The sequence below is a fragment of the Sminthopsis crassicaudata genome, chromosome 3 (genome assembly GCF_048593235.1).
Source record: "Sminthopsis crassicaudata isolate SCR6 chromosome 3, ASM4859323v1, whole genome shotgun sequence".
Taxonomy (NCBI): domain Eukaryota; kingdom Metazoa; phylum Chordata; class Mammalia; order Dasyuromorphia; family Dasyuridae; genus Sminthopsis; species Sminthopsis crassicaudata.
In genome coordinates, this window is record NC_133619.1 from 256,315,051 (window position 1) to 256,332,163 (window position 17,113).

The following is a 17,113-nucleotide window of genomic DNA, read 5'->3' on the forward strand; positions in this document are numbered from 1 at the left end:
GAATCAAATTAAATGAGGCCTCCAGCAGGCAACCTGTTTTGGTTTCTTCCACATGCTAGTATTTTGTATATACTAATTTATGTACATGTCATTTCTTTAGAATGTAGGCTTTTAGAAGTCGGGGGATGTTTTTGAGTTTTCTTTGTATCCTCACAGTTTAGCATGGTACCTGGCACATAGTAAGCATTTATTAAAATGCTTTTTTTAGTTCTTTGCTACAACAAAAATTACTGCTATGAATATTTTGCTATTTATGTGGATCTTTTTTAAAATTACTGACCTCTTGAAGTACATGGCTAATAACAGAATCCTTAGGTTAAGGACATAGCTATATTAATCACTTTATATCCATAATTTCAAATTGTTTCCAAAATTGTTGAACTGATTCACAGCTCCAATAGTGTACTGGTATGAAGTGTTTGTTGATTTTTTTTTTTTATATACTAAAGTTTTTCTTTTTTATTTCTGCTTTCCAGATTTAGATATTCTTTTGTACTAAGCAGAATTTGTGAGTTTTCATATACTGCTTTTTGCGAAGTCTGATGTTGATGTCCAGAATTCTTTTGTTCTTTCACCAAACCAACTCAGCCTGAGAGAGCCAAAAAATACTTTCACCAGCCAATATGTAAATAAAACTAGATTTTTTTTTTAAGTGCAGAGGAATAATCTGTAAGTGATGGTTAATCTGATGACTGTAAATTCGAAGAACCTGCAATATGACTATGTTATTTAAAAGTTAACAAAGCTCTTAGTGCTTTTAAAATATTTTTTAGACTAGCGACTTTTAAACTTTTTTTTTTTTTTAAATGATTGCTTCCTTAGGATTCTTTCCTTTCCTAGATCTCTGTTCCTTGATTTCAATAATTTTGAGAATAGGTTAACAATATTCTCTCAAGTGATGAAGTTTTCATAAGAGCCTTCATTCCTTCAGCAGTGGATAAAGTTAAAGGAGCCTCAGTAACTAACAGTAGACTTTGAGAGAATGAGGTATTTACATGAAGGAAGTAAAAAAAAAAAAAAAAGTACAACAGTGCAAGAAAAATAAGTATAACAATATGAGAGTCTATTCTTTGGTCTCTGGAACTTATTTGGCATTTCCTAACAATACAGAATTTTGGAAACTTTAGATCTTAAAAAAATTCAGGTCAACAAATTATAAGTATTCACTGCTAAACTTGTTATATGTGCTCTTTTTTTTTTCCTTCAATATTTTTATTTTCCCAAGTTACATGTAAAACAATTTTTTACCTCGTTTTAAAAAATTTGAGTTCCAGATATTCTTCCTTTCTGTCCACCTCCACCCCCACTCCCCATTAAGAAGTCATATATATATATATATGTACTCTTTTTTTAAAACAAGTATTATATACTTTTTTGAAAAGTAGGGTAATATGATGCTTTGTCATTGAATTTTTACAGCAAATCTATGAGGTAAGTACTTCTGGTATTACCCTACTTTTACATATGACCAAGATGAGGCTGTAATAAATTCATGGAAGTTTTTAATCAATATCTTAATTAATGTCTGAGTCAGGACTCAACTCATTTCTTCTAGTCTTGAAGTTTAGCACTTTGCGTACTCATTATACTATAGCTATTGTGTGTGGATAAATATACACAGAAATATATATATTTAGTTCCTATTAATTGACTGCTACAAAATTAACTGGGGAAGTGACTTGAAATTAGTTTTGAATTTTATTTTCAGTATTCAAATTGGATATATTAACAGAAATACACACCTTTACTAGTAATAACACTGTTAGCATGTAACAAATGATTTTTAAATGCACAAATCAAAGTAGGGTGAGAATATCTTCTTCCTGTGGAGGGAATAGTAAGCGAACTAGACCCATAAACTAAGAGAAGGATATCAGTAGGCAGAATTTATGTTTGGTAAGCTAATTTAGAAGCCATTTCCATTCTGGGGGATAGTAGAGGTAGTGAGAATCCTGGATGAGATTGTGGAATAGCGAATAGTCCGTTTGGCTGAACATATGAAATATGTGAAATGAGGCTAGAAAAGAAGGGGGGAGAGAAAATAAAAATTTCTATGGCACTATGATGTGCCGGGTATTGTGCTAAATAAATAACTTTTTACAGATATCCTCAGAAAAATCCTAGAAGATAAGTGATTATCCTTATTTTGCAAATGAGGAAATTGAGGCAAACATTGAGGTTAAATCACTTGCTCAGGGTGATACAACTAGTATGTGTCTGTGGCTGGATTTGAACTCTGGTCTTCTTGATTCCAGACCCAGTGTTTTATTTACTGAGACACCAGCTTCCCTTGGAAAGTTGAAGTGGAGCCATATTTAGGATGGACTTGAATGCCAAGCTAATCTGTGTTTTATTTGCAGATTATGGAAAACTACTGACAGTTTTTGAAAAAAGAAGTGGTATCTGCTCTATTATTTTAATAATTGTGTGAAGTCTGGATTTGAGAGAAAATATTCTCAAGATAGGGGTACTAAATTATAGTAGTCCAAGAGGAATAATGGCTTGAAATTTATCAGCATCAATTAGTCAAGAAAATAAGTACCAACTATTGTGTCATGGCATGGGGAATACAAAGAAAAATATAACAAGTGCCTTCCCTCAAGTAGTTTTTATTTTATTGTGGTATACATATACATATAAGGAATATATACAAAGTAACTAAACACCAACTGTTGTGTATCAGATACTTAGGCATGGAAAATACAAAAGCAATATAACAAATCCCTTCCCTCAGGTAGTTTTAACATTTTATTGTGGTATACATATACACATAATGAATATATACAAAGTAACTCCAATACAGTGTTTGAAGAAAAGTATCTTTTATAATAGGCAGACTTAACAAAATTTGGCAAACTACATATGAGGCATGATAAATATAAATATATTAAAGTTATAAACTTAGACTATACCCTTTAAATTTTTATCCCAATTAGGTCTTGTCAAATAAACATGTGGCACCTGATCATCTGTTGCAAATCTGTCAGCGTATTGGCCCTATACTGGATAAAGAAATTCCACCCTGTATTTCCAGAGTTACATCTTTACTTGGTGCAGGAAGGCAGTCTTTGCTACGTACTGCAAAAGGTATCTTACTTTATGAAGTTTTGGGTTATATTCAATAGTTTTAGTACGTTGTATTATTTGTAAAGTAATATAAACATTATTAGCAAATGATAAATTATAGATTATGAAATAATTTGTCTGATAATATTAGTCCCTTTTTAATGCTTCTTAAATCTTCTATCTTAAATACAAAATTTATGAGGTTAAATAAAGATGATGGTGTTAGGTTCATAAAAGCTACATTTTATTAGAGGCATTTGGAGATCAGAGACTTAACACATTTTACCATCTTCACTAAGTTTCTCCTTAGCTTTATTAAAAGAGTATTTGTACTTGATACTCATGTTCTGATTATCTTTTGATAAGATACTTCAGTATTCTGACTTCAGAATTTCAAAGTAATCATTACCAAAAGTTTAATACCTTGTGTATTTTTAGAGAACTAGATCATCTTTCCCAAGAACTACTCTTTTAAAATAATAAAGTTCTCATTCCTTTTCTTAGTTTTGCAAAAATTACTTTTATTAGTCATCTAAGTAGTTAACTACATTTAAGACTGCTAAATAGATATTACATAAGAAATAATATAAATTAAAATGATTGTTACTGAGTTTTTAAACAAACTATTTGAGATATCCCGAATATTTATATGTGCATGTATCTTATGTATCTATCTATCTGTATGTGTGTGTGTATGTAATGTGTATTTGATATGTCCAAAAAGTCCTTAAGGAAGTTGAAGTTTTAATAAGTTAAATACTGTTCAGTTTTTTCAGTTGCATTTGACTTTTTGTGACTTCTTTTGGGGATTTCCAGAGAATAAGGTTTTGTTGCATATTTTGATATGACTCTAGAGGAAAAAGTCTAATTGGAAATCAGGTGACTAAAATAAAAACGGAGATAAAGCAAGTGGTCCAGCAAGAGATCCATCTCTGCTGATTCAGCTATTTGGGAAAATGGCATCCTGAAGTTGTTATACATACAGTGTATAATGACAGGATGTTCTATATTGTTTGACTTCATTATTCAAATTTCACAAAACAAAAATTTTTTTTTTTAAAATTTAAATAATTAAACTTTAAGGTATCTTTTTGTAAATTTGTAGCATTTATGCATCTGAAGTTGCTAAAGCTTAAAAGTAAAATACATAATGTCCATCTTAGTGTTTTATGGACTTTTTACCTGATGTTTGAAGGAATTGCTTGAATATTTTCACATGCATTGCTAGCAAGTTAGTATTTTGCTTCAGGTTGAACATCTTCCAGTCATTCCTTTAATGAGATTTTCTATACCATATTCTTGTCAACCTTAATTATCTAATTATTCTTGTTGAAATTTTACTCTCAACTTGTACATGAATCCTAATTTTTCCTTTTAGAACAACGTTAAATGTTTACTTTTGTGCAAGCATGGAGTTAAGAGTTGGGGATACAAATAGAAAGCAAGTTCTTTTTTTCAGGCTCACATTTTAATAGTGGGGAAATATAATTCCTCTTCTATGTAAAAGCCCTTAAGATACATGGAAATAGCCAGGATCATTCTCTTCCCTATCCCCATGAGGTCCCTTCCAACACTTAGGTTCTTTGGTACTTCTACTTTTAACTTAGGGATTTTTTTGGGTTCAAGTGATAATGTGTGCAAACTTTTAATATTCCAGATGTTGGACTAGTGTGGTTTAATTAGTGGAATTTAGATTACCATCTCCATTTTTCAGTATTTCTGTAATATAATCTAAAATGACATTGAATCGTTTGGCAGTTATGTTATATATATGTGTATACTGAATTTTTAGTCAATCAAGTCCTGTCCTGTTTTTTTTCTTTCTTTTCTTTAAAAACATAGGAATTGAACATTTATCCTCATTAAATTTCTTCTAGTTAGATTTGACCTATTATCTCAGATTATAAAAATATTTTGTATATTGGTTCTTAGAGTTTTAGAACAGGAAGGGACCTGAGAAGTCATTCAGTTTAATGCTTTTATTTAGAGAAATTAATTAACTTGATTTGCCCATGGTCACAGAACTAATAAGTGCCTAAAGTTGGGGATATTAGTTATCCCTTTCAGTTTTTAGTTAATTGAAGATTTCATAATCATGATGAACATACACACTGGTGAATTATATACTTTGTATGAATTCAGCTGAAAATCTCAATGGAAAAAAATTAGTATTTCCTACCTTGAGCTCAACTATTTGAATCCTTTCTTTTATTTAGTGATTGTAATTATATATAATAATGCTTGTTTTTGTTTATGACATTGCCTTTTGGCCACCTGAGGCTCTTTAGCTTTTAAAAAAAAAAAAAGAAGAAGAAGAAGAAATTTCCCTTTTTGTAGATTAAACTGCCACTTTACAACATTTTAAAAGTTATTTCCTACTCATCCAAAATTGTTACGCTTTCTTTGTTTCTGACAAGACAGCAAATAGTTCTTATCTATTCTTACCCCTGCCCTGGAAATACTCCATTTCAGCTCATTTTATTTCTTTGGGGGGGGGGGGGTCTCCTGATTTATTCATGACCATCTCAGCATTAGCTGGGTTGCATGAGTATTGCTTCAAATCCTACTAGATTGGTTATTCCAAGATGTTGTTAATTATGTTCTATTAGATTAGTTGGCTCTATACCAGTATCATGAAGGATAGCTTGCCACATAGTTTGTCATCATGGTGATGATGAAAAGGAATGAATCCATTTACACAAATGGATTTTTTGCTCTTCTGGGACATTTAACATCTGTGGAAATTTTGTGTTTTACTAATCCTCTATTTTGCCCTTTCTCTGCCTCAATTAAAGCTGCTGCTCTTGTCATCATTTTTAGGAAAAATTATTTGTTTTAAATTTTTATTGCTTCTCTTGAGTGTTAAGTTCTGTCTATAATTAAGAATGAGAAGGGAAAAATTTTGTAGAATAATTTTCAGTATGAAGTGTTACATTTTTTGCTGTCATAGATAATTACATTTAATAATGTTTAAATTTTATTTCTTTGGTTTGTGAGTACTTTTTAAGCTTTTAATTATGTGAGACATTATATTATGGAAACCTATAAACAGACTTTCCCTTAAAGAATAAATTTCAAAGTTTTTTGACATTTGAAATTCATTTTAAAGATTGCCGAGCTACTGTTTGGAAGGGCTCTGCTTTTGCTGCTCTTCATAGAGGAAGACCGCCTGAAATGCCTGTAAATTATGGTTCCCCACCAAATCTTGGTAAGTTTATCTTTCAGCTATTTGTTAAATTTCTTGACTCATTTTCACTACTTCTTCCTTTATGAAAAGAGAAAACCAAAAGAGGAAAAACTAAGGAAAACAATTTTGAAAGATTAAGAACTTGGTTCACTTAGATTACTTAGAAGTCACTTAGAAGTTGAATGGTAATGGAATATGCTTCCCATGACTTTGCAGATTGATGGTGGATTAGTGGTGGAACCATAAGATATACACTTCTTAGTCTTGGCCAATTTATGGGTTTATTATTTTGCTTGATGGTACTTATTTTGGTAATAGAGCTTTTCCTCCCCTCTTTCACGGGATGGGGCCACCTAGGAAAAGTCTTAAGATATAGGAGAGTAGTGATAGTGATGCCAAAAAAAAGAAGACTGGAACATTTTTTTAAAGACTCAGAAGGGGAGAGCATAAGTGGACATAGACAAGGAAGTTAGTGTTTGGTACCCTAACTTATTAAATTTAATAAATAGTAAAAAATCTTTATTGTTCTTTGTATTTAGAAATTGTATTTTTGTTGTTTTCTAACAAAAAAGAATAAAAATAATTGTAAAAAGGTATGATCTCTTCATTAGTACTATAAATATGTTTTGTGTTTAAAAGTTTTTTATTCACCAGTATCCCTCCTCGATTCATCCCACCACAGACACTGCCCAAGCAAAATGTCTTCGAATCATCAATTGCTTGTTTTTAACAAAAACAAAAATAGTTATATAGGACCAGTTAACATTTTTTTTAACTCTCAGACAATATGTGCAACATTTCACTAACAATAGTTTTATTATTTATCGCCTGAGAAAAGAGAAATGTGTCATCATTTTATATTCTGCGAGTGGTCATTACATTTTTGTTTTTTTCCAAAGTTCAAAAAACCCCAAACTACACCACCCTTGTATCCCAGTGATAACTTTATGATGGGTGGTGTATTCTTATGACTTTGGAAGTATTTTGTTGTTCTGTCATGTAATACAGTAGTTGGAAAAAAGTTGATTGCCACTGGTTTAATAGTTGAAAAGTTTGTGCAAATTAAAACTGTTTTAAGATGAAACTTTCCAATTTGATTTTTTTCTAAATTTTTATATGTAATAGCGTAATATTGATTACATAAAATTTAAAAAGTTTTGCACAAATTAAACATTGCAGCCGAAAATTAAGAAACATGGGAAAATCTTTACAAAATATTTTTCTAATAAGAGATTGCATTTTTCAAATGTATAAGGAATTGATCCATATTTATAAGAGTAAGAATTATTCACCAAATGATAATCATGCAATATAAACAGACACATTTTTTAAAGGAAGAAAAGCTATCAATAGTTATATTTTAAAAATGCCCTTAATACTAAAAATTAGAGAAATGCAGATTAAACCAGCTCTGAGGTATCTCATACCCATCAGATAGGCTAAGATAATTCCCCAGAAGATAAATATTATAGAGAATATGGGAAAATAGGTAAATCTTGTGTGAATTGATCTAACTTTTCTGGAGAACAATTTGGAACTTTGCCCAGCTATATCATTACTACTAGGTTTGTATCCTAAAGAGAGCAAAAGGAAAAAAAAAAGGGCCCTATATTTATAAAACTACTTGAACCAACTCTTTGAGAATTGAATTGAAATGAAAATTGAAGGGATGCCCATCAGTTGGGGAATGACTGAACAAATAATAGCATTTGAATGTGATGGGATACTATTGTGCTATATAAGGAATAGTTTGAGAAACCTGGGAACTTAAAAGAGTACATCAATATTTACAAAGATGAGTAACTATGACAGACTTGATAAATCTGATCTATACAGTGATCTACCCCATTTCCTGATAGAGAACTGATGGGAGCAGACTATGATCAAAGCATATTTTTTTTCCTCTCCTTTTTGTGTCTCTCTTCTTACCTCAAAGTGGCTAATGTGGAAATAAGTTTTGCATGATTTCATATATTGAATGAATATTGTATTCTTATTTTCTTAGTGAATGGGGAAGGAGGCTGAGGAAGGAAGAGAATTCAGAACTGAAGATAAAAAAATTTTTAAAAAATAAAATTTTGTATGTAAGATTTACCTTAGCCATTTTAATTGTTTTATTTTGTAGTGGAGGTAAATCGTGGAAAACAACTTACAGGATGTGCTTCATTTAGCATGGCATTTCCAGGAAGTATGTATCAACACATAAAAATGCACAGGAGGATTCTGGGACATCTCTCTGCTGTTTACTGTGTTGCATTTGATAGGACGGGGCACAGAATCTTTACTGTGAGTTAATATTATAACCTTCATATTGTACCTTCTATAACAATTTACTAATTGCTAATGGCCAAAAAAAAAAAAAATTAAAAATTTAATTTAGTAGTTTGAAATTCTGTTAATTAAATCTTCCAAGATTTTAAAAGAAAATTGGAGTGGACATATTTATATCTGATTTGGATTATGGCATATTTTTTAAAAGTATTTTTGGTAGAATTTTTGAGAATAAAAATGGAAATTTAAGATATCAGTCATCTAGACTAGTTCTCACCTTTAGATAAGTAAAACTATAGTAGCATGAAGTTATCAAAACCAAGAGAGATAGACTTAGTAACTTTTAAAGTGAGACTTAGCCACTCAATTTCAGTCTATAAAAAGATATATCTAATCTTGTTTTAAAAAACTTGAAATTCTTTAGTTTTAATGGATCTTGTAATTTATTATCCAAAATTAAATGGGGCACAGAATGAACAGATTTCAGAAGTCCTTAGACTTAAATGGAGAAAAATCACATTTTCTTTTTAACCAACTTCTAATTGAAATTTAGTTTTTCCTTCAGTTATGAATATAGGCAAAACACATTATACTGAGAAGGATTCCATAGGTCTCACTACCATGCCAAATGGCTCCTGTGCACACAGTGGCCCAACCTGACCCCGAGGAGTGGCTCCTGGGGCACCCAGCAGGCCTGGTAGGTCTCCCAGCCTCCACAGGAGCTGGGCCTCCAGACGAGGCCCTAAGCCTCCTCAGGCCTCGCGTGGTGACAGCGGTGGGAGGGAGTAGAGCTGAGCCGAATCAGTGATTCACAAAATTATCATAATTTGCCATTTTCTGTTACACTAATTTCATTTCCTTCAATACTAACCTAGAATATCTCAAAGCACTATAAACTATGTGAAAGAGAAATATCATGGCTCTAGTAGTTTTTATCTTTTTAGTGAAATTAAAGTTTCATTATCTGGCATGCTATTTAGAGAGGCAATTATATTTTTTTAGAAGTTGAGGGAAGGAAGTACTTATATTTAATTTTATAAACAAATGTTTTCTTTGTTTTTTTTTTTAATTATTTAGACAGATAGCTAATTTAAATTGACACACTTTGGGGCCTTTTTTTTTTTTTAGGGTTCAGATGATTGTTTGGTAAAGATATGGTCCACACATAATGGCAGGTTGTTGGCCACATTAAGAGGCCATTCTGCAGAAATTTCTGATATGGCTGTGAACTATGAAAATACTATGATTGCTGCAGGAAGTTGTGATAAAATCATTAGAGTGTGGTGCTTGAGAACTTGTGCTCCAGTTGCTGTGCTTCAGGGACACACTGGCTCAATTACATCTCTGCAGGTAAAATTAAATCTCTGTTTTTGTATAATCTCCTTTTTTGTATGAGCATAATAGTTGAATGTGTTGCTTTTACAATCTGGCAGGGATATGAAAGTATATTTTGTTAGGGCCCTGCTTTTTCTGTTTTCTTTGTATTATCAATACATAGCTCATCAGGTTCGAAGTAGAGATTAATTAAATGCTTGTTGAATGAATAAGTTATTTTGTGTACACATTAAATTGAATTTATTTTTGTTTTATATACATTTATATGTAAAATTTATACATAAATTTATTCATTCTAAATTTTATCATGTGACATATATTTATAAGATTAAAAGTAAATAATATAGGGGCAGCTAGTTGGTGTAATGGATAGAGAGCACCAGCCCTGAAGTCAGGAGGACCTGAGTTCAAAGCCAGCCTCAGACACTTCCTAGCTCTGTGACCAACCCTTGGCAAGTCACTTAATCCCTATTGCCTCAACGTAAAAAATACAATTTTAAAAAAGTAAATAATATAAATAGCATTTTAAAAGTAAACTAAATATAAAAGTCAGGAAAATGGGTAAGTATATTTTCTGTTTCTCTTCCATTCTCTCTTAGTTCAGTATCCATTTTTTAATTTTTCCCATTACTTTAAGAACTTAAATTTTTCTGAACTAATAAAAATTAGGAGTTTTATTACAGAGAAGATAAACTCAACATCATTATTTAGAAGGGTGGTACAGTATGGATAACCAACTATCCTACATAGAGTTGACATCAGAAATTATTTCCAGATTTTATTAAGATATATTTCAAGTGCTTTTGAGGTCGATCAAACCTGATCTTATTTTAAAAGCCAGTAACATTTTTTTCCTAGTTTTAATTTTTCAGATTTGGAAAAATTGTTGGAAAACTTCTGAAAAAAAAATCTGACATGATTGATCAGATTGGTGTAAGTGATTGGATTCTTACATAAAGAATATATCCTATGTCTATAAGAGGTCATGATAGTGGTATTTATTGGATTTGTGGCAAGTGGTGTGGTATTGAGGAAAGAAGAGAACAGGAGTCAAAGGAGCCTGATTTCAAATTAGGCCTTTACCACTTTTTACCTGTGGTACTTTGAACAAGTTTATTGATGTGTTTATAAAACTCTAGGGGATTAGAATAGAAGACTGCCTTTTCCAATCTATTGACTATTTTCTTTGACAAGTAACTAGCCTGTTTTATAAAGTGACCAAAATTGATTTTCTTTTAAAGACTTATAGAAGTTATTCCTATTTTTTGAAGGAAAGAGTATTTTTGCTGTATATGAGAGGTTTTTTTGCTTTTACAGTGACATTCTTTTCATTTAAATCAAAGAATATTAGAAAGTAAAATGTTTTTGCTTGTTCTAAGGGAGTATGACTTCAATTATTGAAAAGTTTATACCTAGGGGGAAATTTTATACATTTTTGAAGGCTCTTCTATATTTTAGTCTCGATTCTCACTTTTCATGATGTACGTCTTCTCAGTTGATAACAGATTTATCAAATGACAAAAAAATAAGAGTTTCAAATTCATTGAGTCAGCAGTCATTTAAATATGTGTCCGGGATACATAGACAATAGTGAATTAGTTGTATTTCCTCAAGGAACACATATTGTCCTGGAGGATACAGAGAATAGACTCAGAAAGTAAATCAAACTACCAAATAGATTCCATCTTAAGACTCCCAAAGATTGACTTCATAGACTGAAACTAGTTTGGGGACCTTTACCTCAAAGGATCATTATTTCTCTTTGGCTCTTTTCCCCTATCTTGAGTACTCTAGGGAAATCTTTAATTAGCCTCATGGTATAGCTTACATTGGTCACAAGTTGCACAATTCTTGTGTAGGTAGGCATCATACAGCATTTGCTTTCACTGAAAACTCATAAGATTGAGGATTTTTACACATGAATTAATGCTAAAATATATCAAGCCACTCAGATTGTTTTTCTGAAGGAATCTGAAATTGTGGCCTTTGGGGGATTACTGTGACAATTTAGTGAAATATCTCTCTCATTCCCCCAAAGAGTTACATTATATATATTCACTTTCTGTTTTAGACTCTTCTAGAAGTAAACATATTTTAAAAGCTGCTAAAAGAAGATTCCTTTCCCATAAAATCTGCAGATATTCAAATAATTTTTTTGCTTTACTTTGCCACATAGGATACCACATACAGCAACTATATGGGTGATTCTCTTCTTTGTCTAAGGCTTTTATTAACCAAGGAAGTCCCTAAAGAGGGACTGTGTAGATGATCCTGATCCTTCTCTTTGTTGAAAGAAGTATGCTGCATCATGCTACTCTCTTTTCTTAGGAGAAGATTGATCCTGGAACTCTGGCACTTTGAAACTCTCCAATTTGGGGATATTCATGAAACAACTCACAAAGCTAATCTATAAAAACCTGGAAAATTACCTTTTCCTGCTAAGAGACTATAAATTATTGAAAAATGTCCTAACTCCATTTATTGTCCTAGGGTGTTCATAATCCTTTTATTTGTGATCAGAAGATTTGAGTTTAGGAAGTGTCCTTTAATTACCCTGTAAAGTGGTAAGCAAGCACAGATGCAAGCCACTGTAAATTGCTGTCATCTATTCCTGGAGGTGGGGAGGAAGATTATTGTCCCTAATCTTTTGTTGTTGTTCTATGAAATGGGCATCATAAGAAGGGCAAGGAAAAAGAACAAATTAAGAGAGTAATAGACTTAACTATTTGCTTCTGTAAATAGTAGGGCTACCTTTCAAGTTTAGTAGAATCCAATAAACATTACTCCAGTGGTATTCTCACTTTCATACAGTTAGTGACTTTGGAGGTATTTATTAAACTTATTAATTTTCCATATGAGGAACTTCAGTGCTAAAGCAGAATGACTTCTTATTTTATGAAAGTGCATCTTTATTTGCCTACAGATCTTGTAACTACTCACATTTTTCATTGTGATTGTGACACTTCTTTCTACCTTTAGTTAAATCCAAAAAAAATTCACATAGAGGAAATATTGATAACTGAGAAATTTAGGAAATGCTCTTTTAAGAAGTCAATTGTCATTTATGGATGAATATTGAAGGAAAATAACAAGCTGACAAAAAGTTGAAAAGATCTGTAAAGCTTATTTTTTGACTCCAACATTATAGTTTCGGATATGTCCACAGAAATGGTAGAGAGAACAAACATGAGAAAAATATCTCAATTAGATACGACATAATTAAGATTTATGCTGGAGAAAACAATTTTGAGAGTACTAAGCATTGATTAGATTTTATAAAATCTTATGATTATGAATTTAGGCCTGAAAGATCTTAGGGAACATTTAGTCCAATCCCCTTGTTTACAGATAAGGAAACTGAAGTGTGTGGGGATGCAGTGACCTGTTCAGAGTCATGTCTGTTATACATATCAGAAGTTGATTTAGCTATTTGTCCTCTGACTGTAAGAATCATTTGCCTTTCCCGTACCTTGATCAAAAGAGAAAGACAACAAAATAATTGAAAAAAAATTCTTGTATCTTCTATATAAACAACCAAGTGAAAATATCAATGATTATTGATTTTTTTCCCATCAGTTAAAAATATCTGAGGCTCAATCTACATGTGCGTTGGAGATGTTTGCTTAGGGTATTGATTGTTCTTTAGTCATGTCCAACTTTTTGTGACCCTGTATATGGTCCATAGCATACAATACTGAACATAGGGTTTTCTTGGCAGAGATACTGTGGTGTAGTTTGCTATTTCTTTCTCCAGCAGATTAAAGCAAAGAGAGATTCAACTGATTTGCCCAGGATCACAATAGTTAATAAATGTTCTAGGCTGGACCTGAACTCAGGTCTTCCTGACACTAGATATAGCATTCTATCCATTGTCATCTAGCAGCCCTAAGACATTCCTGATTGGGAACAGTAAATTTCTGTAATAGGACACATCTTACACATCTTTACTTTACCATCATGCAATTGACTGAAAAACAAAATTGCAGCGCTCCCTTAATAACTTTAGCCTTTTCCTAGAAAGAGAAACCCATCATCTTAATAATACTCATATGTTCCTGCTGCTGTTATATAGCTTTGAGATGTAGGATTCAACAATGTTTGAAAATTAAAAACTTAAGTGTCATTATACAGTGTTGAAGTATGTTGCAGGTTATGAGCAGACTATGGAATATAATAATAAATGAGCAACTTCATAGAACAAGAAATCATCAGGAAAATTATGGTAAAAGGAAGATGAATTAGTCCAAGGTTGAGAAAAAAAGTGGACTTTCAGAGTGCTTCTGTGATTCCAGGAGAAAACAAGGAATGGAACACCCCTTTCCAAACTTGGACATGGACAAGAGTTACACAAAATAGGATGGCCTGCAGGGGTTGTGATTGGTATCATTTGAGGGAACATCCAAATCAATGAGAGCAGAAATTCATATGACTGTTCATTGAGAATGTATTGCTGAAGATCTTAAAATATTGCTTTCAATTTTTCTGCTTTTCAAGAATGTAATACCTCCTTTTATTGCTATATATACCGGATTCTAACTTCTCTGCCTGACTTTGAACTTCTTCCAGAATGTGGCCTATTCTCCCCATTCAAGCTATGAATACTTTTCCAATTAGATTATAAACTCCACATAGTCAAAGTGTCATATATTATTGTACTTTGATATTCTATTATACTTATAATTCCAATTCTGAAGTAACCACTCAATAAATATTTATTTTGGTGTTTTTTTGGGTATCTGGAACACTATAATTTTGGTGCTTATTACTGATTTCAAGTACTTCAATTAGATGACTGAATAAAAGAACAAGAATGTAGCCAGCTGAGTCAGTCAGTGCCCAGTCTTTTGCTCTTAACTGCTCCAGAAAAAAATACATTGAATAAGATTAAGAGAGAATTTGTTTAAAAAAAAAAAAAAAAAAAGTTAACATTATAGGAAAGTTTGAAATTGCATATATTTTTCTAGGTAGTGGAAGTCATTTTGAATTTTATCTATATTTGGGTTTATATATATTTAAGTGTCTTTGAGTTTATTTCAAGAATATTTGATTTTTTTATTGATTAGCATTAAAATTTCAATTCAGTTCAACTCTTGCAACATTAAGTACCTACTATATTCAGGGTATTGTGTATAGTTGGCATTAGGGATACAAAGATAAAAACTCTTTAAGAGCTTCTTTCCTTGTGGAATTTCATTTGAGGTCAACTTTGAAAGGTTAGTCTGTTTTCCAAAATAAGTTACAATGAAATTGGTTGTGTATTTTTTTTTTTAAAGTAATAAAGTTATAGAAACTGAGTGTGTGTTATTGTCTATTTTAGTTTAGTCCAAAGGCTAATGGCTCTGAAAGATACATGGTGTCTACTGGTGCAGATGGGACAGTTTGCTTTTGGCAGTGGGACTTAGATTCCATGAAATTCAGGTTTGTGACTTTGTTTAAAGATGACTACACATCAATTTTTTCTTCATTAATATTGCCACAGGAAGCAAGATAGAATACTGAACTTGATTGGATGTTCAGAAGTCTTGGATTTAAATCCTGCCTTAGATACTTAAGAGAAGTGACTGTGGGCAACTAAACTTTTTTGCCCTTCAGATGAGGGAGTTGGATTTGATGGCCTGTGATAACCCTTCCAGCACTAAATGTATGATTCAATGATTTTATGATAGGATCCTAATTGATTCTAGATATTTGTAAATGGGACAATATGGGTGCCTTTCCTAAATTCTAAAATTTCAATTTGTCCTTTCATATATATTGCCTATACCAACTAAATGGCTTTTTCTGTAGCTTTAATGTTAGGAAAATTGCTGGCACATACAGTTGTATCATATGTAGAAAGAAATATTTTTAGAGTCCAGGTTTTTATTTAAGCTTATTAAAGTTATGATTGTAAATATCAGTGTGCTAATTTATTTTTTTTTTAACATTTTTATTTTTTAAAAGTAATCGTCCTTTGAAATTCACTGAAAAACCTAGACCAGGGGTTCAAATGCTTTGTTCGTCTTTTAGTGTTGGTAAGGTAACTTATTTTAATATATTTTTAAAAATTAATTTACACGAATGACTTTTAATGTTTAATTTATTTAAACCATTTATTGAATGACCCTATTATGCTGGAAATTATGATATATACCTGTGTATTTAAAATTTTCCTTTTTTTTTCTTTGTGCTCCAATAGAGGCATCATGACTAGTAGAGGAATGAGAAATATTAGCTTGCTTTCTTCTCTTGTCAAAAAATAAGGTTGGAGCAATCTAGAAAGGGAATGTCCCTTAACTAAGTGATATTAATTAAACATATTATGCCAAAGTTAGGTTTCCTCTGAATGTGACCTTTTATTTGTAACTTTTTAAATGAACTACATAATTCTTTTGTGATATAATTTATTCTCTTCCATACCAAAACCTTTGAGTAGTCTTACTCTTTTTCTTTGTACTATAAATCATAGTTGATTTATTGGCATAGAATTCCTTGAAAAATCTTTTTTTGTTTGTTTGTTTGCAGTTGTTTTTTTTTTTTTTTTAATAATGGAATTTCAGATAGCTAGTCACTATTTGCTTAGCTTAAATGTAGAATAAAATTCAGTCTTTGAAAATTACTCTTTTTGCTCCACAATTTAAAGAAGGCACCTATGTGAGTATCACCAAAAGCTATAAAGTAATTGGTGAATATGATAAATGTTTTCAGATCACATTTTTTAGTTTTTAGAATTAAAAATTGTAAGAAATTCTATTTGCTCGAAAGTAGATTTGAGAAAATTTTATGAGCTTTCAAAAAAATTCTTGTTAAGAATTTGATATGGGAGTATTTGAAATGCATATTAATAAGTATTATAAAAATATAATGTATCATTTCATTGTTCTGTAATTTTGTTTTTCAGGTGGCATGTTCTTAGCAACAGGTAGTACTGATCATGTAATCAGAATGTATTTTTTGGGCTTTGAAATGCCTGAAAAAATAGCAGAACTCGAAAGTCACACTGTAAGTACTATTTGTGTTTTTAATTATATGTGTTAATTTGTTTAAAATATTTATAAGTATTGAGATTTTTGCTCAGCAAGAGCTGCTGTTGAGTATACATTATTTTTAGGTTCTAAGCCTAAGAGAGACATTAAGATAACTTTCCATTGAAGTTTAATTTTTTCGAATAAACAATTTCATTTAAAAAATCTTAGATTGTTATTCTACCTAATTATAACTAACCTTTTTTATAGGCTTTTATTAAACAGAGGTGTGTTTTATCCATTTGTAGAT

General features: G+C 31.3%; 1 protein-coding gene across 5 annotated transcripts in view; it reads left to right on the forward strand.

The window, feature by feature from the left end:
- BRWD1 (bromodomain and WD repeat domain containing 1) overlaps positions 1–17,113 on the forward strand; it is a 200,572-nt gene that overhangs the window by 19,844 nt on the left and 163,615 nt on the right. For 4 of the 5 annotated variants that reach the window (XR_012487991.1, XM_074300514.1, XM_074300511.1 and 1 more), the window contains 7 exons: positions 2,937–3,087; positions 6,176–6,274; positions 8,379–8,539; positions 9,653–9,874; positions 15,177–15,277; positions 15,803–15,873; positions 16,740–16,840. Coding sequence is in view for 4 of the 5 variants with exons in the window: in XM_074300514.1 (XP_074156615.1) it covers positions 2,937–3,087; positions 6,176–6,274; positions 8,379–8,539; positions 9,653–9,874; positions 15,177–15,277; positions 15,803–15,873; positions 16,740–16,840 (906 nt within the window). In the remaining variant the exon portion in view is untranslated. The remainder of the gene's footprint in view (positions 1–2,936; positions 3,088–6,175; positions 6,275–8,378; positions 8,540–9,652; positions 9,875–15,176; positions 15,278–15,802; positions 15,874–16,739; positions 16,841–17,113) is intronic. The other variant, XM_074300512.1, reaches the window with a different exon arrangement.